Source organism: Xyrauchen texanus, chromosome 36 (assembly GCF_025860055.1).
Source record: "Xyrauchen texanus isolate HMW12.3.18 chromosome 36, RBS_HiC_50CHRs, whole genome shotgun sequence".
Taxonomy (NCBI): Eukaryota; Metazoa; Chordata; class Actinopteri; order Cypriniformes; family Catostomidae; genus Xyrauchen; species Xyrauchen texanus.
In genome coordinates this window covers 28341223-28363463 of record NC_068311.1, presented here as the reverse complement: position 1 = coordinate 28363463, position 22241 = coordinate 28341223, and the positions used below count along the sequence as shown (strand labels likewise).

Here is a 22241-nt window from a genome sequence, read left to right as displayed (position 1 = left end):
TGGTCAATGCTAATTATGACATTCCAATGTGATATAGAAGTGCAATATTTAATTCAATGACATGTCACACAACACGATTGACTTAACAATCTGAAATATTTAACTACGATTTGCCACTTAATACTGGAGTAATACAATTTATAGAAGATAAATTAACAGCAAGATCCAGCCCCATGACTGACAAAATTAAAAGGTGTTCACACAAGCAAAGTTTGAATGAATGATTTTGCTCGAGCGGCAGAGGTTTCTTTGCATGCGAGAGCTTTTATTGCATGCACAGGAGATTTTGTGCCTGCAAGGGTTTAAAATGAGCACTCAGGCTCTTCCCGTTTCCTTGTGTGGCAATGAACTACTGCACACAAGTGCCAAAAATGTGGACAAGGGTTTAAAACTTTCTTCTTTTTTCTTCATGTGGCTTTAATCTATCACGTGCCTCACTAACACATGCAGATTATTGGCACTGATTTGCCGCCATAAAAATCAACCTACTAATTGCTTACTTATACAGTAGTTAACTCTGCATATTAAACTGGGATACATTAAATAATTTTAACATTAAAAAAATAATACATCAGCTCTAAAGCACTATCCCTGTATAATGCAAGAATGCTCATTATTACAATGTGAAGAGTGCTACAGAGGTAAAGGATACTTCCCTGCCGGCCCCAAAGCAACTCTATAGCTGCTGTAGCTTTTGGTGGGGTGGAAGTTGAAGATGAAGAGGACATTACCCCTCTCGAAGACGATCACCTTGTCTTCCTCGTGCTTGGCGCTGACATAAGCCTACAGCAGAGAAAGATGGAGAAATTCAAGGTTAAGCCCAAATGAGACTGCTTGAGATTTGAGCTCTTTTTAATCACACATGCTCTTGACTTCAGACTATGCGTGCCTGATCTTTAGCACACAGTTCTGAAAACACTGATGGTTCCCATCTATAATAGTCTAAATGTGATTATAAAAATGGCTGTGAGGTTGAGGGCAATTGCAACACTAGTTATGGAAGAAAAATTGCTATATATATATATATATATATATATATATAAAAACAGTTGAAGTCAGAAGCTTACATATACTTAGGTTGACGTCATTAAAACTCATTTTTAACAATTCCACAGATTTATATTAGCAAACTATAGTTTTGGCAAGTCACTTAGGAACACTAATTGGTGCTTGACAAGTACATTTTCCAACAATTGTTTAAAAGATGTATTGTTTCACTTTTCATTGACTATATCACAATTCCAGTCAGTCAGAAGTTTACATTCACTAAGTTTACTGTGCCTTTAAGCAGCTTGGATGATTCCAGAAAATGATGTCAAGCCTTTAGGCAATTAGCCAATTAGCTTCTGATAGGCTAATTGGAGTCAATTGGAGGTGTACCTGTGGATGTATTTTAAGGCCTACCTTTAAACTCAATGCTTCATTGCTTGACATCATGGAAAAATCAAAAGAAATCAGCCAATACCTCAGAAACAAAAATGATGGACCACCACAAACTGGTTCATCCTTAGGAACAATTTTCAAATGGTAAATAAATGGAAAATGGTCTGTACTTATATAGCACCTTTTTAACTTTAGTGGTATTCAAAGCACTTTACACTGCATCTCACTCACACATTCACACACCAATGATGGCAAAGCTGCCATGCAAAGCACTAGCCTGCAATTGGGAGCAAATTGGGGTTCAGTGTCTTGCCCAAGGACACTTCGGCAAGTGAAGTCATGTGGGCCTGTAATCGAACATCTAACCCTGCGATTAGTGGACAACCCACTCTACCACCTGAGCCACAGCCACCCAAATGCCTGAAGGAACCACATTCTGTCTCCTAGAGGTGAATGTAATTTGGTGCGTAAAGTGCAGCTCAATCCCAGAAGGGATTGCAAGCCGAAGAACACAATTCCAACCTTGAGGCATGGGGGTGGCAGCAACATGTTGTGGCAGTGCTTTGTTGTAGGAAGGACTGGTACACTTCACAAAATATATGGCATCAAGAGGAAAGACATTTCTGTGGATATTTTGAAGCGACATCTCAAGACATCAGCCAGGAAGTTAAAGCTTGGTCGCAAATGAGTCTTCCAAATGGACAATGACCCCCAAGCAAACCTGCAATGTTGTAGAGAAATGGCTTAAGGACAACAAAGTCAAGGTATTGGAGTGGCCACCTCAATCCAAAACTGAAAAAGAGTGCCAACAAACCTGACTCCATTACACCAGTTCAGTCTGGAAGAATGGGACAAATGCCATCAAATTATTGTGAGAAGCTAGTGGAGAGCTACCCAAAAAGTTTGACCCAAGTTAAACAATTTAAAGGCATTGATATCAAATACTAACAAAGTGTATGTAAACTTCTGACCCACTGGGAATGTGATGAAAGAAATAAAAGCTGAAATAAATAATTCTCTCTACTATTATCCTGACATTTCACATTCCTAAAATAAAGTAGTGATCCTAACTGACCTAAGACAGCCAATGAATTCAACAATTAAATGTCAGGACTTGTGAAAAACAAAATGTAAAAGTATTTGGCTAAATACTTTAACTATATGTGTGTGTATATGTCTCTCTCTTTCTCTCTCTCTCTCTCTCTATATATATATATACAGTATATATATATATATATATATATATATATATATATATATATGTCTCTATATGTATAAAGAAATTGCTATATTTCTTTAAGATAAACCCCACTCAGTTTGATGTTGGTTATACAATGCAAAGACATTCATTCATTTTTAAGTTTTGATATTAAAGCTTTGGTTTCCCAGATCAGCTTATGCTTGCAACAGTGAAATTTCAGAAGAATATTTTCAAAGGATCAATGCATTGAAGATCTTTTTCCCACAAAACACAAACCCTTCAAACTATTCAAACTCCCAACTCCTGAAGTGCAAATTTTTTTATCCAAAAGAAACCCAGATGACACTCTTGAGGTAAAAGTGAGCTCACTGTCAGAGACAGATGACTGCGAATGATTTAGCTGCTGGTTTTCAGAAGAAAGTACGGCTCTGTAACGTGTCATTATGAGAGATTATCAATGTCACCCTGCCCCACTATTTTTAGTGGCCCAGACCCTCAGCCAATTTGGGAACTGAATATGAGAGAGATACTATAAGAGGCACTCGCGTTGGACAGGCAAGAGATCCAGATGACAGTTGTTCAAAAGGGAGCCAGAATATTCCTGTTTTACTCAGAATTAATCTGCATTGAGATAACATTGTTTTCTACATTATTCATGCCTGGTTTATGCTTCATTTATGGCATTACTGAGAGCAATGATAATATGAATTCTCAGAGTTTTCCAGTTGGTTGGTAACTTTAATAGGAACTGCAAAACCACATGGTTTCAATTTAATTTTAAATCAAAGACATACAAAAGAACACACTAAAGAAAACACTAGTCGTGACTTGCACGTTTTCTAACAATTTATACCAGAACAGAAAATTTACAAAAGTCTTATCCCCCCAAAACTTCATGTGGGGACATACGAATGTGAAATATTCCTCGCATTACCAGTAATATTGGTATTGATACCAAAAATATTGGTATCACAGACTGTGAATTGTAGTTAAATGAATAACTACTAATCATTGTGGAAGTTGAAATGGCAGTTAAATAGTCTCCTTTCCGTACTGAACAATAGGAAGGAAAAAAAGAAACTCAATAACACGGGGTAGTGAAACACTGTACAGAGATACCATCTGCACTGCAGTGGGGAAAACAGTTCAAAATAGTCATTGACCGACATAAAGTAATGCCACTAGCCAACAAAATATTAGTACATTAAAACTTTGTTCTTCACACTTTGAAGAGCCAAGAAATGGCATGGTCATGAGACCAACAGCCAGTACACAATGACATGAACCATCATGCAGTGAACATTGAGAAATCAACTCTCCTTTTCAGCAAGGATTTGGGAAGGCCTGCAGCCAGTCAGATGTCCTCCAAGGATACACCCTTCGCCCAAGCCTAGGAGAACACCATGCTTCTGGTTGAGTCTGCCTTAAAACTCATGTGACACTGCACACATTGCATTTTATAATTAAGCTCAATTGTGTTAGCAACCCTGTGAGAAAGTTTTGCCTTGAGATGGCCAAAGCTTTTGAACGGCATCCAAAGCAGACAAAGGGCTGATCTGTCAGCCTGCATTGTAGCGCCCTCACAGGGCAGAGCATGTGCAGTCTCTACACTTCGTCTGATACAAACAGAGGAAAGAAAGCATCTGCACTCTTAAGGAGGGGTCAGAACCTTGGGCACATTACCCTCCCTAGGCTTGTGAACTGCTTTTGACAAACCGGGTACGTATTCAAAACAAGAATCATGGTCCGACAGGGTCTGAAGATTCCCAACCTCTTTGACAGAAACCAAAGCTTGTAACAGTGTGGCCTTCAGAGAGAGACAACAGGGGCATCCAACAGCTTTTCCAGCTCTGGGAACCAAGGGCAGTTGGGACAGTCTGGCGCAACCTACAGCACGGTTTCCCAATCTTCAAGAATTTTGCACAACACTTGGTGTAGCAAACGAACAGATGGGAAAGCATATTCTTTAGTCATTTGTGAGTTAGTTCAAGCCAAGTGGAGCCTGAGTCATGGAGTATCAGAGGCGACAGTGCATGGTCTCCAGGGAGGAAAACAGGTTCATCTCTGCTTCCTCCACCAGTCTCATGGTGTATCTCTACTCCTCCTGGGTGATTAACTTGAGAGGAAATCTGCGCCACAGTTCAGATGACCAGAGACTTGCATCACACATATTGACAGGAAATGCTTTTCGCAATAGAAAAGATTCTGGGTCTGTGGCGTGACTGCACTACCCCTTGGCAGTTTATGTATGCCACTGCTAGAGTGTTGCCTGTCCGGATCAGTACATGAATGCCCTGCATGACTGACCAAAAAGCTCTGAGAGCTAGGAAGACTGCACGCTCCAGGTGATTTATTTGCCACACCACTCATGCACCTGTCCAGGTGCCAAAGGCCAGATGACCGTAGCAAAGACAAAATTCTTGCAAACTGTTTTCAGACCATTGACAAGGAGAAAAGAGAAATTCTTAATATGCACATTCTGTGGGAAGCGCACAACAAACAGCAAATCAGACAAGCGCAACTACAGCTTTTTTCTCCTCTGTTCTCCAAAATAAAGGCCTAATCAAATGTTTTTCTTCAGACTGTCCTGTATTATATGGAATCATCCATTTTTAAAGGGAACAGAATTGTATACAATATTATATCAATGCTTGATGCAGTTTGTCCTGTAGTTTAGCGCCTCACACCCAATTATTTGACTTCTCTTGAATTAATAAAGTGCAAAATGCACAACCACATGATGCTATGCCTATTCACAAACTACTCAGTTTATGCAACAAAGCATTTTCTTGCCTTAACTCCTTACTCGTAGTATGAGCTGCGCGACTGCAGTACTAATCGCTCTGCATTCCCGGTTGCAATAAGGTCCAGCTCAACGTGCAAATCCATACTGCGCTTAAACCCCTCAAGAGACGGGCTACATGCTAGCTGTTGGTTTAGCTTGGAGATGTCGCAATTGAGCTTATGCAGCTTAGCAGTACTAAGCTTATTTAACTGGGCAGAATATGAAATAATTTGTCCCCCTAAAAAAAAAGTGTTTTCCACAATAAACAGAAGGAAGTCTCGCTGTTCTGGTTAGTCGCCATAAATGTATCAATTGACATTGAGATAAACTCAGTAAAATTATTTTCAGATAATAACAGAGAATTAAATCTCCAAGGACGTGAATAGCAGGGTCGAGCAGAAAGCTGGATGTCCAAATTAAGGGGGAACATCCAGCTTATCAGAGATAGCAATAGTATGATACTTAACTGATTAGGAATAATACAAATATTAGTAAAAAAAAAAAAAAGTAAAAAAAAATATTATCTATAAAAACAATTGTCAATATGGGACTGATGTACCAAGGAAAAGAAAGAACAAACCTAGGCCTGAGCATTATAAAACCTCCATGGATCTACGACCCACTGCAAGCCATGAACTCTGATACTGCCCTGGACATAGAAGATGGAGTTAGAATTCAACGGTTTGATAAGCAGGGTCGATTACACAATTAAGATCAGTAGCAAAAATCAACTTATGAGTATTCAAGGAGGGAAGGGTTTAGAATAGCCTATTTATGAAATTGGGATCTATTAGGCGTGTAGACATTCACTAACAGAACGGGGTTCAGCATTAACATGCCTACTATAATCAAATATCTGCTGTTATTATCAGCAATGACCTTGGTGAGGGAAAACTGAACACTTTTATTAATTAACACAGCCACCCCTCTGGACATAAAAGTGAAAAGTCTCACCTACCCATGAAGCTCTGAGCTTCAAGTGATCTTCATTTCTTAAGTGGGTTTCTTGTAGAAAGACAATATCACTGTTAAGAAATTTCAGGTGGGAGAAAATCTTCGACCTCTTAACCGGATTGCCCATACATTCCAACTCAAAAAGTGAATAGATGATCCCCTGGTACTGTTACTAGAGCTACTAAGAGGACCAGTCATTTATTATACTATAAGAAGAAAATAAACTCTGATCCCCCAAAGAGAGAGTGAGAAAAAAAACACACACACAAGGGACCCCCACAAGCCACAGCACATATTACATAACACACTCAAACATAGCCCACCCTCCTCCACATTTAAAGTCCACATCCCCGAACACAGTGTATCGCTGTGCAGACTCCAATGGGAGCCAACTCAAATAAGCAACACTCATGATAAGGGAACTACCACCTATCAGTGGAGCCCCTGCAGATTAAAACAAGTAATATACATAATATGTATCCTTAAATATACTCTCCGATCCACCCAGTCTCATTGTACCCCTCAGTCACTATGGGTCCTTATCTATTCTACTCACCAGTTAAAGTAGATTATGACCAGTGTTTCCAATCTACTGTGACCATATTCCAAAATCAACAGCAAAATAAAACCATAAATAAAAATGCCCGACATGTTATCCCATCTCGCCATTTGAGAACGTGTGAGTTGTGTAAGCCACAGACATTTTCATGTTCATGAAATTGGTCCTTCAACACAATAAAGACTTGCTTGTGCCTCGTCCGGCCAACTGAACTGCTTCTCAATGCCGTCATACGTGACACGCAAACGGGCTGGGTGCCGAAATCCAAACTGGACACACAGGATCCCTCGCAGTTGCCGCCACACTTCCAAGAATGCCTCTCTGGCATGAACCACCTCAGAGGTAATGTCCGGGAAAAAAATATATTCGTGTTATTATAAAAATAACTTGAACTGCCTTGACTCCCTTGCTTGTCGCAGAATGTCCACACAATCCGAATGGTAGTGGAGTTTAGCAATAATGATCCATGGATGATCGTGGAGTATGGGTTTAGGCTGCAGCGTACGGTGCGATCTGTCAACAAGGATATCTTTATCAAGGTGCAGGGCATCTCTGAGTAACTTAGAGACCTCAGAAGTGGAGGCAAGTGTCTCCTCAGGAACCCCCACGATTCTATTATTATTACGGCGGGACCTCGCTTCAAGATCTTCACATTTGTCTTCCAGATGCGTCACCTCCACATTAAGAGAATCCACTCCTTCTTGTATGACTATACCATCGTCAGTACAGGTCAATAATCACTGTTCAATGTCCTTAATCATACTTTTCATCGCCACCATGTCAGCCTGCACCGTAACCATAGTATTGGTGAATTTGGCTTTCACCGCCAATGGCCACAATGGTAGATAAATCGTCCCCCAGCACATCTTGCAGCTCAGAAAGAATATCTCAGTGATGTCCTTACGTATTGATGATAAACATTCAGCATTAAACGCCGCATTGTCAGCAGGTGACTCCGCCTGATTGTCTGGGTCACTCAAAGACTGCAAAGCCGCATGCGCAGCACATGAAGTAGGGCGCTGATGAGACGACACAGCATTAGTACCTCTACCAGATTTATTCTTCATTCTTCGACAAGCAAGGCATGTTCTATATAGTAAAAATCATAACATAAATAAATTAGGAAATCGACAAACTCTGCAGGAGAGACCAAAAACGCAACCAACTCCATAGCACACCAAATGGAAGTTGACCGTATGAATTCTAATTAAAAGACTCGGAATCTGACCATTGTCATCCATATCCTTGAGCAGGTCAGCCTGGTAGGCCTGCATGACCGCCATGGTGTGCTGGGCTGATCCAGCCTGTCTTGCCGCAGCGTAGGCCTTGCCTACGAGTGAAGACGTCAGCCGACATGGCTTGGACGGGTGCACCGGCCTGGCTTTCCATCCCAGTGTCGAGGAAGGTCATAAGTGTTCCACTACTGGCTCTTCAATTGCGGTAAACTCTGTATAGCCCCTTTGCATGGCACGGTCGAGTATTATGAAAGCTGCTACACTGAAAATCCTCAGAACAGTCATTCAATTTAACCACTATTTAACCAGCTGGTCATACAGCTCAAGGAAAATCAACACCAGACGATGGGACGTGGAGTCGTGCCGACTCGGTAAGTACCATTCGTCAAGCTAAGAATGCTCAGGCTCACTTGGAGAGGGCCACTAAAGAATGCTTCTCAAACACTCAAGAGAGAACTTATGCCAACTCAATATCAGAGACTTTCGTACAGTTTTCCAATAAAACAAATAACACCAACACCATCACAAAACAATAACGTTTAAAACGTGGAAGTGTTAAAGGATATGTTGTTCGTTGGTGAGCATCGAAGTGACCGACTTGAAAGGAAGCTTAGTTATCTATAGAGATGCTACTGTCAAACACTGCTCATTACTGCCACAGCAGATACTTTAAACAACACATGCTTGGTCACACTCTTTCTCTAATAACTTGTTAGAAACAGCCCAAGCCATTGTTACAAGTTCTAAAGCGATGCTTATGTTTCAGTAACTGAGGTTCTGTCAAGTCTTTCAAACTAGTAATGAAATCTTGGGCTGTTTCTAAACAATTGAAGGAAGCAGTTGCCCACACATTTTTTTGACTTGAAATAAATGCATCCACATGTGGTAACCATATTAATTATGGAATAATTGATTCCAGCATTGAAAATCGAAACTCCCCTTTGCATTGTGGCTGCATTTACCCCTCAGGTGTACATCAAATTTCAATAATTCAACTGTCCATCGGCAATTATTCTATGCATATTCAATATATCGTTTAGCCTTATACAGCATACCTGTATAGGAATTACAGTACACTGATGAGCCAAAACATTATGATCACTCACAGGTTAAGCAAATAATGTTGATCATCTTACAACAAGGCCTGTCAAGGTCCGAGTAGATTAGATGGTAACAATCAGTTCTTTTAGCCAACATGTTGAATGTAGGAGAAATGGGCAGGAGTAAAGACCTGAGTGACTTTAACAAGGGCCAAATTGTTATGGCCATGAGAACTGGTTCAGAGCATCTCTGAAATGGCAAGGTTTACCGACCGACAGTGGTCCGTGGGGGGTCAACCACAAACCGGCGACAGGGTGTTGGGTGCCCAAGGCTCATCAATGCGCAAGGGCAATGAAGGCTATCCCGTCTGGTCTGAACTTACAGAAGTTATACTGTGGCACAAGTCACAGAAAATTGTAATGATGGTTACGGGAGGAATGTGCATCTGCGTACTGGTCAGAGTACTCATGATAACCCCTGTCCACCATCTAAAGCACCAACAATGGGCATGCAAGCATCAGAACTGGACCTTGGAGCAGTGGAAGAAGGTCGCCTGGTCACACCCGTTTTCTTTTCCATCACATGGACGGTCGTGAATGTGTGCACCATTCACCTGAGGAAGTGATGGCAAGCTAGTGGAGGGAGTGTGATGCTCTGGTAACCCTGGGTCCAGCCATTCATGTAGACTTCAATTTGAACCTACCTAATCATCGTTGCGGACCAGGTACACCCCTTCATGGCAATGGTATTCCCTGATTGCAGTGGCCTCTTTCAGCAGGATAATGCCACCCTGCCACACTGCACACATTGTTCGGGAATAGTTTGAGGAACATGAGGAAGACTTCAAGGTGTTGCCCTGGCCTCCAAATTCCCCAGATCTCAATCCAATTCAGCATCTTTGGGATGTGCTGGACTGATCCACGCACCTCCACCTCGCAACTTACAGGACTTGAAGGATCTGCTGCTAATGTCTTGGTGAAAAATACCCCAGGACACCTTTAGGGGGTCTTGTAGAGACAATGTCTCAGTGGGTCAGCACTGTTTTGGCAGCACGAGAAGGACCAACAGCATATTAGGCAGGTGGTCATAATGTTTTGGCTCATCTGTGTACAGATAAACATGCAATATATATACAAAGTTTATTAACGAACTGTTATCTTTAAAACAGTTAAAAAAGACTGTAGTAACCTTAAATAAGTGCATTGGAATTTACTGTATGTAATTTCAGTTTGAGGTTCATGTATGATGTATAGCAATTTTCTTCAACATGCTTGACACAAAAGCTGATCATTTTAAGTAGACATGTGGAGGTGAGGCAATTCTCCTCATTGTCATGATATACTCTACTGGTGCCGAAGTGGCATGAGGGAGATAATGTGCATTACATAGTGCTGGAACTATTTTCTTTAGTACAAACACATACAGTTTTAACGTTTTAATTGATTTTCCTGTCATTGTTTCATTTCATAGCTAAAAGTATGCTTAGGTATGAAGTGATGTGAGTGGAGGAACTGATGTTTGAGTGTCCGATTGCACTGTTTTTTAAATAGTTTTTCTATGAAATAATGCAAAATGTGGACATCTCTGTCCATCTCACCTGCACACCGGTGCATAGACTTGCTATGTGGTATTAATTCAGTTTTAATTTGACTCCATAAATTTAACAATACCATTCTGCATTCATTACATTTTTGTTACTGACTTTTTTTTTTTTGATCTTAAAGGATTGAAAATCTTTCTTTCTTAACACAATACATGTTGAAGACTTTAGTGAATTTTACACACAAATCCCAGAAAGATTTGATTATGTATATACTTTTACCTTAGCTACAGCGGTAACATTTTGGTATGTCACTTAAAAAAATGTATTCAGTTGCTCTTTCTTTGGTAAATTACATAACCTCTGACTCATTAGTTTGCATATTGTGATTTGGACTGTAAGGCTCCTGGCAGGCCCATGGTGCCATATTGAGGATTTGGACAAAATCTACGTTGTCATACACAGTATGAACACACAAAAGAAATCCTTTCTATAGGTGTAACAATTATTATAGTAAAATCAGATTACCACTTATTTAGGTCAACACCCAGATAAACGGATTAACTCATTTTGTGGTCGAATGATACGATTTGCCAAAGCCGATATCAGAGAGCAGTGTGGCCGATAGCTGATGTATTGTTGATATATTGGCAGTTGACATGGCATGTAATTATATTGTGTTCAAACAAAAAAGGCATGAATATTTTCTCTTATATTTTCATTATTGGCTTTTTAGGCTCTTTATGACTTCAAATGTGAAATACAGAGACGTATCAAACGAACAATGTGGAAAGAGATACTATTAAAATATACTGGAATTATCCTATGGGGGAATATTTTATTACTGTACAAGGACATTACTTTTTTTTTTTTAATAAACAGTGCACAAATTCTTTTAATAAATAAATAAAAAATGGATATACCATTTTTTTAGGCAATTAATTAAGAAGGAGGGTGAGTAAAACCTTCTAATATTAATTACATTTGTAATATTACGGCCTGTGATGTGAAGCATCTAAATGCCATAAAAAGAGACATACAGAATAAATATACATAAAATAACTGCTGGAAACAATTTGTTAAAATAGCAGAATACATTGAAATGTCCTATGTTTACATGTTAAATCTAAAACTACATTCAATAGCATTTTTCAAAATGTGTTATAATTAGTGTGCATGCCGTTTTCATGTCCTCGTATTAATTGAGAGATTAAATGGAATATTTTAGTTTTAAAGATACATAAATCACGCAACGCAAGACTGTTGAAATGACCTAGTGTAATCAAAAAGTTGATTAAAAGTGGTAAAAACTTGACCAGTTACAGCATCACAAAAAACACTTTCCCTTATTAAAATATACAGTTGAAATCAGAAGTTTACATACAGCTTAGCCAAATTCATTTTAAACACATTTTTTCACAATTCCTGACATTAAATCGTAGAAAACATTCCCTGTCTTGGGTCAGTTAGATTCACTGCTTTGTTTTAAGAATGTGAAATTTCAGAATAATAGTACAGAGAATTATTTATTTCAGCAATGTATTTATTATTTAGCATTTTTTTCTTTCATCACATTCCCAGTGGGTCAGAAGTTTACATACACTGTGTTAATATTTGGTAGCATTGTCTTTAAATCGTTTAACTTGAGTCAAACGTTTTGGGTAGCCTTCCACAACCGTCTCACAATAAATTGCTGGAATTTTGGCCCATTCCTCCAGACAGAACTGGTGTAAATGAGAGAGGTTTTGAAGGCCTCCTTGCTCACACACACTTTTTCAGTTCTGCCCACAAATTTTCTATCGAATTAAGGTCAGGACTTTGTGATGGCCACTCTAATACCTTGACTTTCTTGTCATTAAGCCATTTTGCCGAAACTATGGAGGTATTCTTGGGGTCATTGTCCAATTTGAAGACCCATTTCCAACAGAGCTTTAACTTCCTGGCTGATGTCTTGATAAGTTGCTTCAATATATCTACATAATTTTCCTTTCTCATGATACCATCTATTTTGTGAAGTGCACCAGTCCCTCCTGCAGCAAAGTACCCCCACAACATGATACTGCCACCCCCATGCTTCATGGTTGGGATGGCCTCACCTTTTTTCCTCCAAACATAACAGTACATTTTTTGTTTCATTAGACCAGAGGACACCCCCCCCTCTTTTCCAATTATCTGTTGTCCAATGTCTGTATTTCTTTGTGCACTCTAACCTTTTCTTTTTGTTTTTCTTTTTCAAAAGTGGCTTTTTCTTTGCGATTCTTCCCATAAGGCCTGCAACCCTGAGCCTTCTCTTTACTGTTGTACATGAAACTGGTGTTGAGCAGGTAGAATTCAATGAAGCTGTCAGCGGAGGACTTGTGAGGCGTCTATTTCTCAAACTAGAGACTCTTATGTACTTATCCTCTTGTTTAGTTGTACATCTGGAATTACACATCTCTTTCTGTCCTTGTTTGAGCCAGTTATCCTTTATCTTTGAAGACTTTAGTGTACACCAGGCACGATCATATTTTTTTATCAAGAAATTTCACATTGGATCATAATTTATTTTTTTCTAGTAAGATCTTTGATATTAGGGCAAAAATCTGATTCTTGATAATAATTTTTGTATTGTTTTCCTTTGAAAATATCTAAACATCCATAAAACAAGATCAATGTGATTGATCTTGTTTTAGAATCAACACTGCCTAAAATATTTAGAGAATGTATTTTTAACGTGTATTTTGTCTTACTGTACTGACAGTTCTTATGGTCAAAACAAGTAAAAAATCTACCAGTGCTGAAGAAGTAATCCAAAGTATTTAGAATATGTTACTGACCTTGAGTAATCTACGAAATATGTTACAAATTACATTTTACAGCATGTATTCTGTAATCTGAAGTGGAATACATTTCAAAAGTAACCCTCCCAACCCTGTATGTATATATATATATATATATATATATATATATATATATATATATATATATATATAAATAAACAAATTAATAAGTCTTTCTGCATTATCGTTAATATCAAATACAGACTCAGTTTAGTACCCATGCGCTGTCTTGTCGGCTGCTTTTTAGCACGCATGCAAGAAAAGCTGTGTGTGTGAGTGGTCAAAAGGAATAGAGAAACAGAGAAAAAGACACAAGTAGCAGGAGAGACCAGGGCTGAGGTACTAAACAGCAACCTTGTTAAAAGCACAGTGGGCGATCTGTTTGATTGTAGCAGCACATGAACAGGGCTCGGTTTGAATTGCAGCTATAGACTTCTGAAACCTGCTGAGAAACAGCTTCAAACAAGAAAGCAGCCGATGCAACCACCCTTTAAAGTAAAGTCTCCTGCAGGGCTGGTTGATATGTATAGAATAGTCACTAGGAATCCACCGATACCACTTTTTCTCTTCTGATCCGATATCGGAAATCTCAGTATCGGTCGATATGATCCGATACCAGAGTTGTTTTTTTTGCATAATCAGTTTAGAATATCTTTACATTATTGTGTGGAAATAATTGGGTGTACTCTTTAATTTGTAAAGAAGCACAAACCTCTAACTTCACATTATTTCAATATAAATGTAAAGCTTATTAAGAAAAACTTTGTTAACTAGTACACTGCAAAATTAACAGTAATTCCAGTATGAGTAAAAACATTCCACTTGTATCTGGACATTAAAGGATTCGGATCTATTTTTTGTTCAAATTAGAACCCATTCAACTTAAATATTATAATTTGTAAACAATTCATAATAATAATAATAATATATTATAATAGTAATATATAGTAATACATCTCAATCGTGCACCTTTAACATTTAAACCCTCACGCTTTTATTTTGACATTCTGAACTCTTCAGGAAATCCTGTATGTGTTTGTTTGTAGGCAAGTTCATAGTAGTTTAATTAGCTTCTTATTCATCAGATAAAATGCACCTCCAGTGCTATTCTAAATGTATATTAGAAATGAACCGAACTATTGAGCATCTACATCTGAGATATTATTCGTGTGTAGCGCTCAAATATTTCATACCGCTGTGATGGCTAAAAATAGCCGCAAGTGTGTGTAAAAAGAGCAGCGCCATTCACTGACGCGCTGAAGCTGGGTGTACATTTTACATATTTACTTATTAAACACAGCCTTTTGTGATCCACAGAGCTATCGCACGTCTTGAAGTGGCTTTGAATAAAATGCACGAGTCATATGAACAACTTTAATTGTGTTTTTATGGTTCTTTTATGTCATTTTTGGAGCTTGACGGTAACAAACATGACTAACACACAGTATCGGATTTGGATCAGGCTCTTCGGACCGTTACCCTATCCGTCTAAAAGCTTCAGTGCATCCCTAATAGTCACTATATAATTAAAATATATAAATTTAAGCAACATTGTGATTATCTAGATTATTTAAACACACTATTTTTTTGCAGATAATTTTGATGCACTTTTTTTTTTTTGCCCATTAAGTTTCTTAAAGACATTGGACCTCATTAATTAACCGTGTATATGCACATATTTCTGTGTGATACAAGTGTGCGAAAGTTTTCATGCAAAAACTATGATTCAACAATTAGTTTACACTTAGATTTATTCATAAAATTTAGAACCACCTGAAAGCACACACAATCATAGAAATTACATTATTATAGAAATTAAATATATAGAAATCTGATTATATAAATCGCTAAACTGATTATAGTATAGATGAGAGCGCATCTTTTAGGATACATTTGCAATGATTGACAAATACATGGAGTTTGTATGGCTAAGAACTCACTGCAGGGATGCGCTCCTTCATTTAGAATGCGCCACATTCATCAACAAAGGTAAGAACAAAACGTGCATGTGCACCTGTTGTAAAAACAGTGGAAATTTAACAGAAGACAATTTTCAGCACACATAAATACACAACCTGTACACAGTTATTAGTAAATAAGACTCAGTGTGATTAGAAAAGTAGACAATCTTGCAAGTTAAATTGTTTAAGGAGCAACAAGCAACTTCTTTGGGATTACCATCCATAATAAATCCCTACTACCTAACAGATACCCTACGCACTTTAAATAGGAAAACTGAGTGGGAACCGACTGTCATTTTCTACTAATCAGAAAACTCAGACGATTGGAAATGCTCTCTGCCTGTCAATAATTTTGCACATTAGGGTTCGCTGACTTCAAGTTGGCTGACATGTCTTTGTAGGGCTGGGTTTTGAAGAGCGGGTATGTGGTTGAAGCTATAGCTAAAAAGTTAGGGGAAAGGCTGAAAACACCAACAGCACCTTTACGACAGATGTTTAATAGCGTCTTTTATTAAAAATTTCAGTAACAAAAATTAAACGCGTCTGATCTATTTCCGTGCCATCAGTTCAAAGTTCAAATCTGTGAATCTGTTCAAAACTCTGATTCAACAATTAGTTTGCATTACAGTGAAATCGGAAAGCGAAGGTTGATTTATTTTTTTTTGTTGCTAAAAGCAGTCTGTGGTTACCTAAATTCAAAACACTGCCCCAGTGGCCAAAGTGGTTAGTGTTGTTGGGCGTATGGGCACATGTGAGCTACTTTTTAGGGGTAAAATGTCCACCAAGAGGTGCTAATAGTGAGGTGTGAAATGAGTTGTTTGCAGCTGTACAATGATGTAAAACAGTGAAGAGGTATGCATATTTAATTAAATGTACTCCCCAACAATCAGTTGAGTAAAAATGCAACCTCAGAATTCTGCTTGTTACCAATTATGCAAATGCAATTCCTTCTTGGTTTCAAATCGGGATCCGAACAGTGGTCTCCCACATTGCTGACACAACACACTGCTGACATTGCCCCTCCATAGTCCCTTGTACCCTTCCCTCAGGCAGGTAGGCATTCCAAAGTTTATTGCCCACCCTATCCACCCACTGGTCTCAGTCTACATCCACAGACTGCAAAATGAGCAGTGGTGACTAGTGAAGCAACTCCCGCCAAGTGTAGAAAAGTTGAATGCAAGGAGCTGAGAGGGAATTAAGAAGCCAGGTCACGCACAAAAATGCTCTACTCTCGGGAGCGATACATTGTTACCACTCTGTTAGAGTTGTGCAGACAGTAAGAGAGCTGGGTGTCTGAGTGGGTGCCAAGGTATTTACTGTCGATTATCTACCCTGGGAAAAGACAACGATGATACACAGCAATTACAAACATTCAGACACCCAAGACTTGCTTAAAGCTCAGCTCATCTTTTCTAAAGACATCTTAATAGAGGAGTCAATAACATTAACTGAACAATTTTAGACTATTACTTTCCCTGATAACTTTCCCAATAGTATTTCCATTATTTTGAATTTATATTCATATTTTTATTTCTAGTATTTTTACTACTTTTTAATAATTTACAGTGGCAAGTAAAAATGTATGTGAACCCTTTGAAATTACCTGCAATTAAGTATATATATCTTCTTCTAAGTTACAATAATAAATAAACTCAATCTGTTTTAACTAATAACACACAAATTATTGTATTGCTCTTGTACATAATGACTGCTTCATTTAAACATTCAAAGTGTAAGGTGGAAAATGTATGTGTACCCCTAGGCAAATTTCGTCAACAAAAGCAAATTTTGTTAAATTATACTTATGATATATAAAAAGCACTTTGACTTATAAAAAGCACTCAGACATTTTAAGTTTGCTATTCACAAGAAGCAACTGCTGACGTTGGATGTCTCGCAAAAATAGATCTCAGAAGACCTACAATCAATTATTGTTGCAGGAAAAGCCGGAGAGGCTTACAATGTTAACTCGAAGAGCATAGATAGCATCTTTTCACAGTTAGACAAATTGTCTATAAATAGAGACGATTTAGTACTTAGGCTAATTTACCAAGAAGAGGCCGTCCAGCCAAGATGACTCAACCTGCACACTGGAGAATGCTCAATGAGGTAAAAAATAACCCTAATGTGACGGCTAAAGACTTGAAGGAATTATTGTAACTGGTTAACATCTCTGTTCATGAGTCTACTACTTGGAAAGCATTAAACAAGCATGGTGTCCATGGCAGGGCACCATGAAGGAAGCTGCTGCTTTCCAAAAAAAACAATGCTACATGCCCGCAGATTGCGTAAGACCACCTTGACACCCCACAATGCTACTGAGAAAATGTTTTATGAACTGATGAACCCAAGAATGAATTGTTTGGGAAGAACATACAGCACTATGCACTGCATAAAAAGGGCATTGCGTACCAACATGAAAACATTATCCCAACAGTGAAGTACGGTGGAGGGAGCATCATGATTTGGGGCTGCTTTGCTGGTTTGGGGCCTGGACTCCATATCATCATTGAGGGAAAAATGAATCCCCAAGTTTATCAAGATATCCTACAGGATAACGTCAGTGTGTCTCTGCCCCAGCTGAAGCTCAGTAGAAGTTGGGTGATGCAGCAGGACAATGACCCTAAATATCAAAGTAAATCCACTACAGAATGGCTTCAATAAAAGAAAATCGACCTTTTGGAGTAGCCCAATCAGAACTCAGACCTTAACCCAATACAGATGCTGGGGAATGACTTCAAGAGAGCCGTTCACTCCAGACATTCTAAGAATATGGCTGAGCTGGAGCAGTTCTGTAAGGAGTAATGGTCCAAAATTCCTTCTGAACGTCATGCAAGCCTAATCCGCAGCTACCAGAACACGCTTGTTTGAGGTTATCACTACCAAAAGGGGCTTGACCAATGTTTAATGGGATGTGCTACATAAAGACATGAGAGATTATAATTGTTTGTGTGTTGTTACCTTAAGCATATTGTGTTTGTCTATACTTGTATGAAGTATACTTTGAAGATGAGATCACATTTTATCACAAGTTTTGACCAAAAAACCTTTACCTTGCAACTATATATGCTTCTGCTTTATTTCAAAATGTTTAAGTCATGTTTAATATCAGAATTTGTGAATCCTGAAGAGAAAGACCCACCAATCAGATATCAATGGTAAAAATCTGTGACAAAAGCTAAAACCATAGTAACCACAAAATTAACTACAATTACTGCAACTATGGTTACTAAAATATTACTATATTAAATCCAGGGTAACTACTACATATCAATACTATTGTACCAAAAAGAATAGTTACAGTAATGCTACAACAAGATTACTATAGTAAATGCATTGTTTCCAACAAAACATGGTTACAACCATTGTTAAAACAATATTACTATATTCAAACCTTGGTTAATTTGTGTAAGGAAGAGTCACTGTCATTGTGGTTTAAGAGGTGTGTATGCCGGGTTGAAAATCTCTAATGGATAGCAGTATCTTCTAGTTTACATCAAGTGTGCATGCAGGTGCGAGGAACTTCATATAAGTAAATAAAATACTCCTCTTTGGCTGTTACTTGTATGCAGGTGCAGCCTCTGCATGCCAATGACCCCTGTTCTACACTTATAATCAACAACTTTAAATCGATAGTTTTACATTTATTAGTCATACAAGGAAGTATAACTTGTAATACACAGCTTGTAATCTTAATACGATCTCTGCCAATTCAGCTGTTTGTTTGCATGAGTGCCCTGATCCCACCCAGACTAGTACACCAATAACTGTTGAAATAATATTGAGGGCTAAAAACAAGTTAAGCTCTATCGACAGAACCTGTGACAAGCTGTAGATTCAAACGGAAAATAATTTTGACTCGTCCATCAGTCTGTAAAAAACGATTTAAAATAGAAGTATATTTACAATACAAAAGCTTACTAACCTTGTCTGAGTAAAGTTATACTCGATCTTTCAAACTGTCAGAAACATTAGTTATGATAATGCATAAAAAAAAAAGTTCCTCAGCCCCCCAAAAATGGTCCCATCTCAAAAGAATGATTTAGACAACTTTGCAGCTTTAACCTGGAATATTCCTTTAAAATATGCACTCAATACTATTAATATTTACTCTTTCATATCTGACAGCTGTATATCAAACTATTCATATTCTTATGGTGGTGTAGAAGTTGGAATCACACCTCAATATGAGCCAACTTATTTTTTTTCTCAGGTAATGACTCTCATTCACATATCTTCCATATGGTGAGGTGGAAATTTGTTTAAAAAGCAAGAGAGTAATGAGACTGCAGGGCTGGTTAGGGACTGATAGCTGTTTTCGTGGAATGGCAGATGTTCTGGTGATGGTAGGATGCTTTTATGTTGAACATAAAGGGAGTTAGAACGAGAGGCAAACAGAGATAGAGAGCATGAAAATGGAGAAAAAGAAAGTCAAACAGTGGTGATACACACAGAACACACAGAACCAGATGAAGAAAGGAAGATGAGCAAGCAGTATTTAATGATACTGGGTAGAAAGACTAAGAGTAAAAGCAGGGAAATGTAGAGCGGGATTTTTCTCTCACCGGGGGAGCAGCCAGCCAGCCATACTTGTCCTCTGTGTGGTTCATGTCCCGGTCGAAAACGTACAGCTGCCGATATCGCAGATGATCTGTTTCCACAAGGTTGAACTGTCTGCGGGCGTAATGGTAACTCTCATTGTTGCCGACTCGTGGAAAATCCAGCCATTCTGGATGACCAAACTCATTACCTGGAATTAAACACAAAAAAGAGAAGATTTTATAGAAAGTAAGTAAAGAAAGTATTTAATTTCATGTTCTTCCAAACCTACATGAGTTACTGTCTGTCTGTCTGTCTGTCTGTCTATCTACCCTAGCATCCACCCAGAACATCCTAGCAATCAGCTAGAATAGCCTACCAAAGCCAATGTGGTGGCTGTGGCTCAGGTGGTAGAGTGGGTTGTCCAATAATCGCAGAGTTGGTGGTTCGATTCCCGGCCCACACAACTCCTCATGCCGAAAGACACTGAACCCCAAGTTGCTCCCAATGGTAGGCTAGCTCTGCCATCATTGGTGTGTGAATGGGTGAATTAGAAGCAGTGTAATATGCTTTGAATACTGCTAAGGTTAAAAAGGCGCTATATACGTGCAGACCATTTACCAATGCACTCATGAATCATGAATAACAGTTTAACAAAAAAAAAAAAAGTATCTAAGTTTCAGGTTGTTTCTGAAACATATGCCTTCAGAGGACTTCTGTTTTTTTTTTTTGGGGGGGGGGAACTATCCCTGTATTGAAAGAATGTTTAACCTTTAAATGCATGAAAATATCACCAAACACTAACACCCGACACTTACACCTATCACAAAAGGATCTACAAAATGCCTAGATAGGTTATCACTCTTTCAATTTGTAAACCATGTGTTACGCTGCAGTTTATAGTTAAATACATTTAATTTACACACTAAAGCCAGTTTTCATCAAAGCAAAAGCCAATGGACTCATGAACACACAACGGCCATTAACAAAAGGGACGTCAATGAAAGCCAAATCACTCATGAATGCACAACGGAGGTCAAAATTTTAACAAAAAATGATCTACATTTTGGGTTGTTTCTCACCAAAACCAAAACTTATGCCTTTAGATGAATACATTTTTTGGGGTGAACTATCGCTTCATTGACAATGTTCAAATGAGACAAGAGGCTAAAATGGAATGCTCGTTAATTCAAACTACAACTGTCAAAAAATTCAAATGTAAACAAACCCTATCCCTAGCAATCCAAGCAACCTTCCAGAACAGCCTAGCAATGCCTAGCAACAAGTGACCAAAAATCCAATAGACATACATGGTAAAATATTTGCGCTGGATACCTGAGGTAATTGTATGCTACCAGCTTGCGTTAGCTTTTCATTATCTCATCTCTGTTAATACTGAAGGAGAAAGCAAAAGAAACATTGCCTGTTCTTCAGCTGGAGTTTCCAATTCATTTGTGTGTGCAATAAGTGATGATCCGGAGCTGGAATGTGTTATTTTGAAGATGAAAGCACGTTTTGGGTTCGAGCCCTTTAAAGTTGAATGGATTTTGTTTGGCTGTCAATGTTTTTATTGTTTATCAGCTAGAAAAATTGCTCTGAAAGTGATCCATACTATATAGCTCCTCAGTTTCGTTATCGTTATAGTTGTAGACGCCGCTATTCTATTACAGTTACAACCATTTTTAAAACTTTATGGTTATAGTTAGCGTTCTTGGTGTGAACGGGCCTTTAACAATGTTGCATAAAAAGGACCAGTTACTAATTTGAAAGGCTGTTGCTGCTTTGTAATGTATGATCCTGTTTCTTAAAATCACCCTTTTAAGGCTTGCACAAATACTGCATCATGTAAGAGGAAGGGCGTTCCACAGCAATTTTATGAAACCAATTTAATATCAAATATTGACACTAATAAAATGTTTTGACTGTTAAAACGACAAGCAATGACAAGTTTACCTAGCATATAGTCATCTGATGTTGACAAACAAACAGACAGCACCCTTTTATTCCTGATCTCAACATTCAATATATAATTGATCATTTAGAGGTTTCAACATTTCAAAAAGCCACCTCTTAAAAGGTACCAAATTTGTTTTGTACAAGATCTTCTTTGCAGGCAGTCTGATTTCTATAAGCAATGGAAAGTTGCTGTGAACTGCCCTCACCTCAAAACTACCTTTCCGCTTCCAAACCAGCCCCTACAGTGAGCGTTCGCATCAAAGGAGCT

The 22241-nt window shown here is 38.4% G+C and overlaps 1 protein-coding gene across 1 annotated transcript in view; it reads right to left on the bottom strand.

The window, feature by feature from the left end:
• Positions 1-22241, bottom strand: part of LOC127630272 (1,4-alpha-glucan-branching enzyme-like) — a 234992-nt gene that overhangs the window by 46522 nt on the left and 166229 nt on the right. Inside the window, exons 13-14 of the mRNA XM_052107764.1 lie at positions 20044-20228; positions 653-783 (exon numbers count right to left, since the gene is read on the bottom strand). Of these exons, the coding sequence (XP_051963724.1) occupies positions 653-783; positions 20044-20228 (316 nt within the window). The remainder of the gene's footprint in view (positions 1-652; positions 784-20043; positions 20229-22241) is intronic.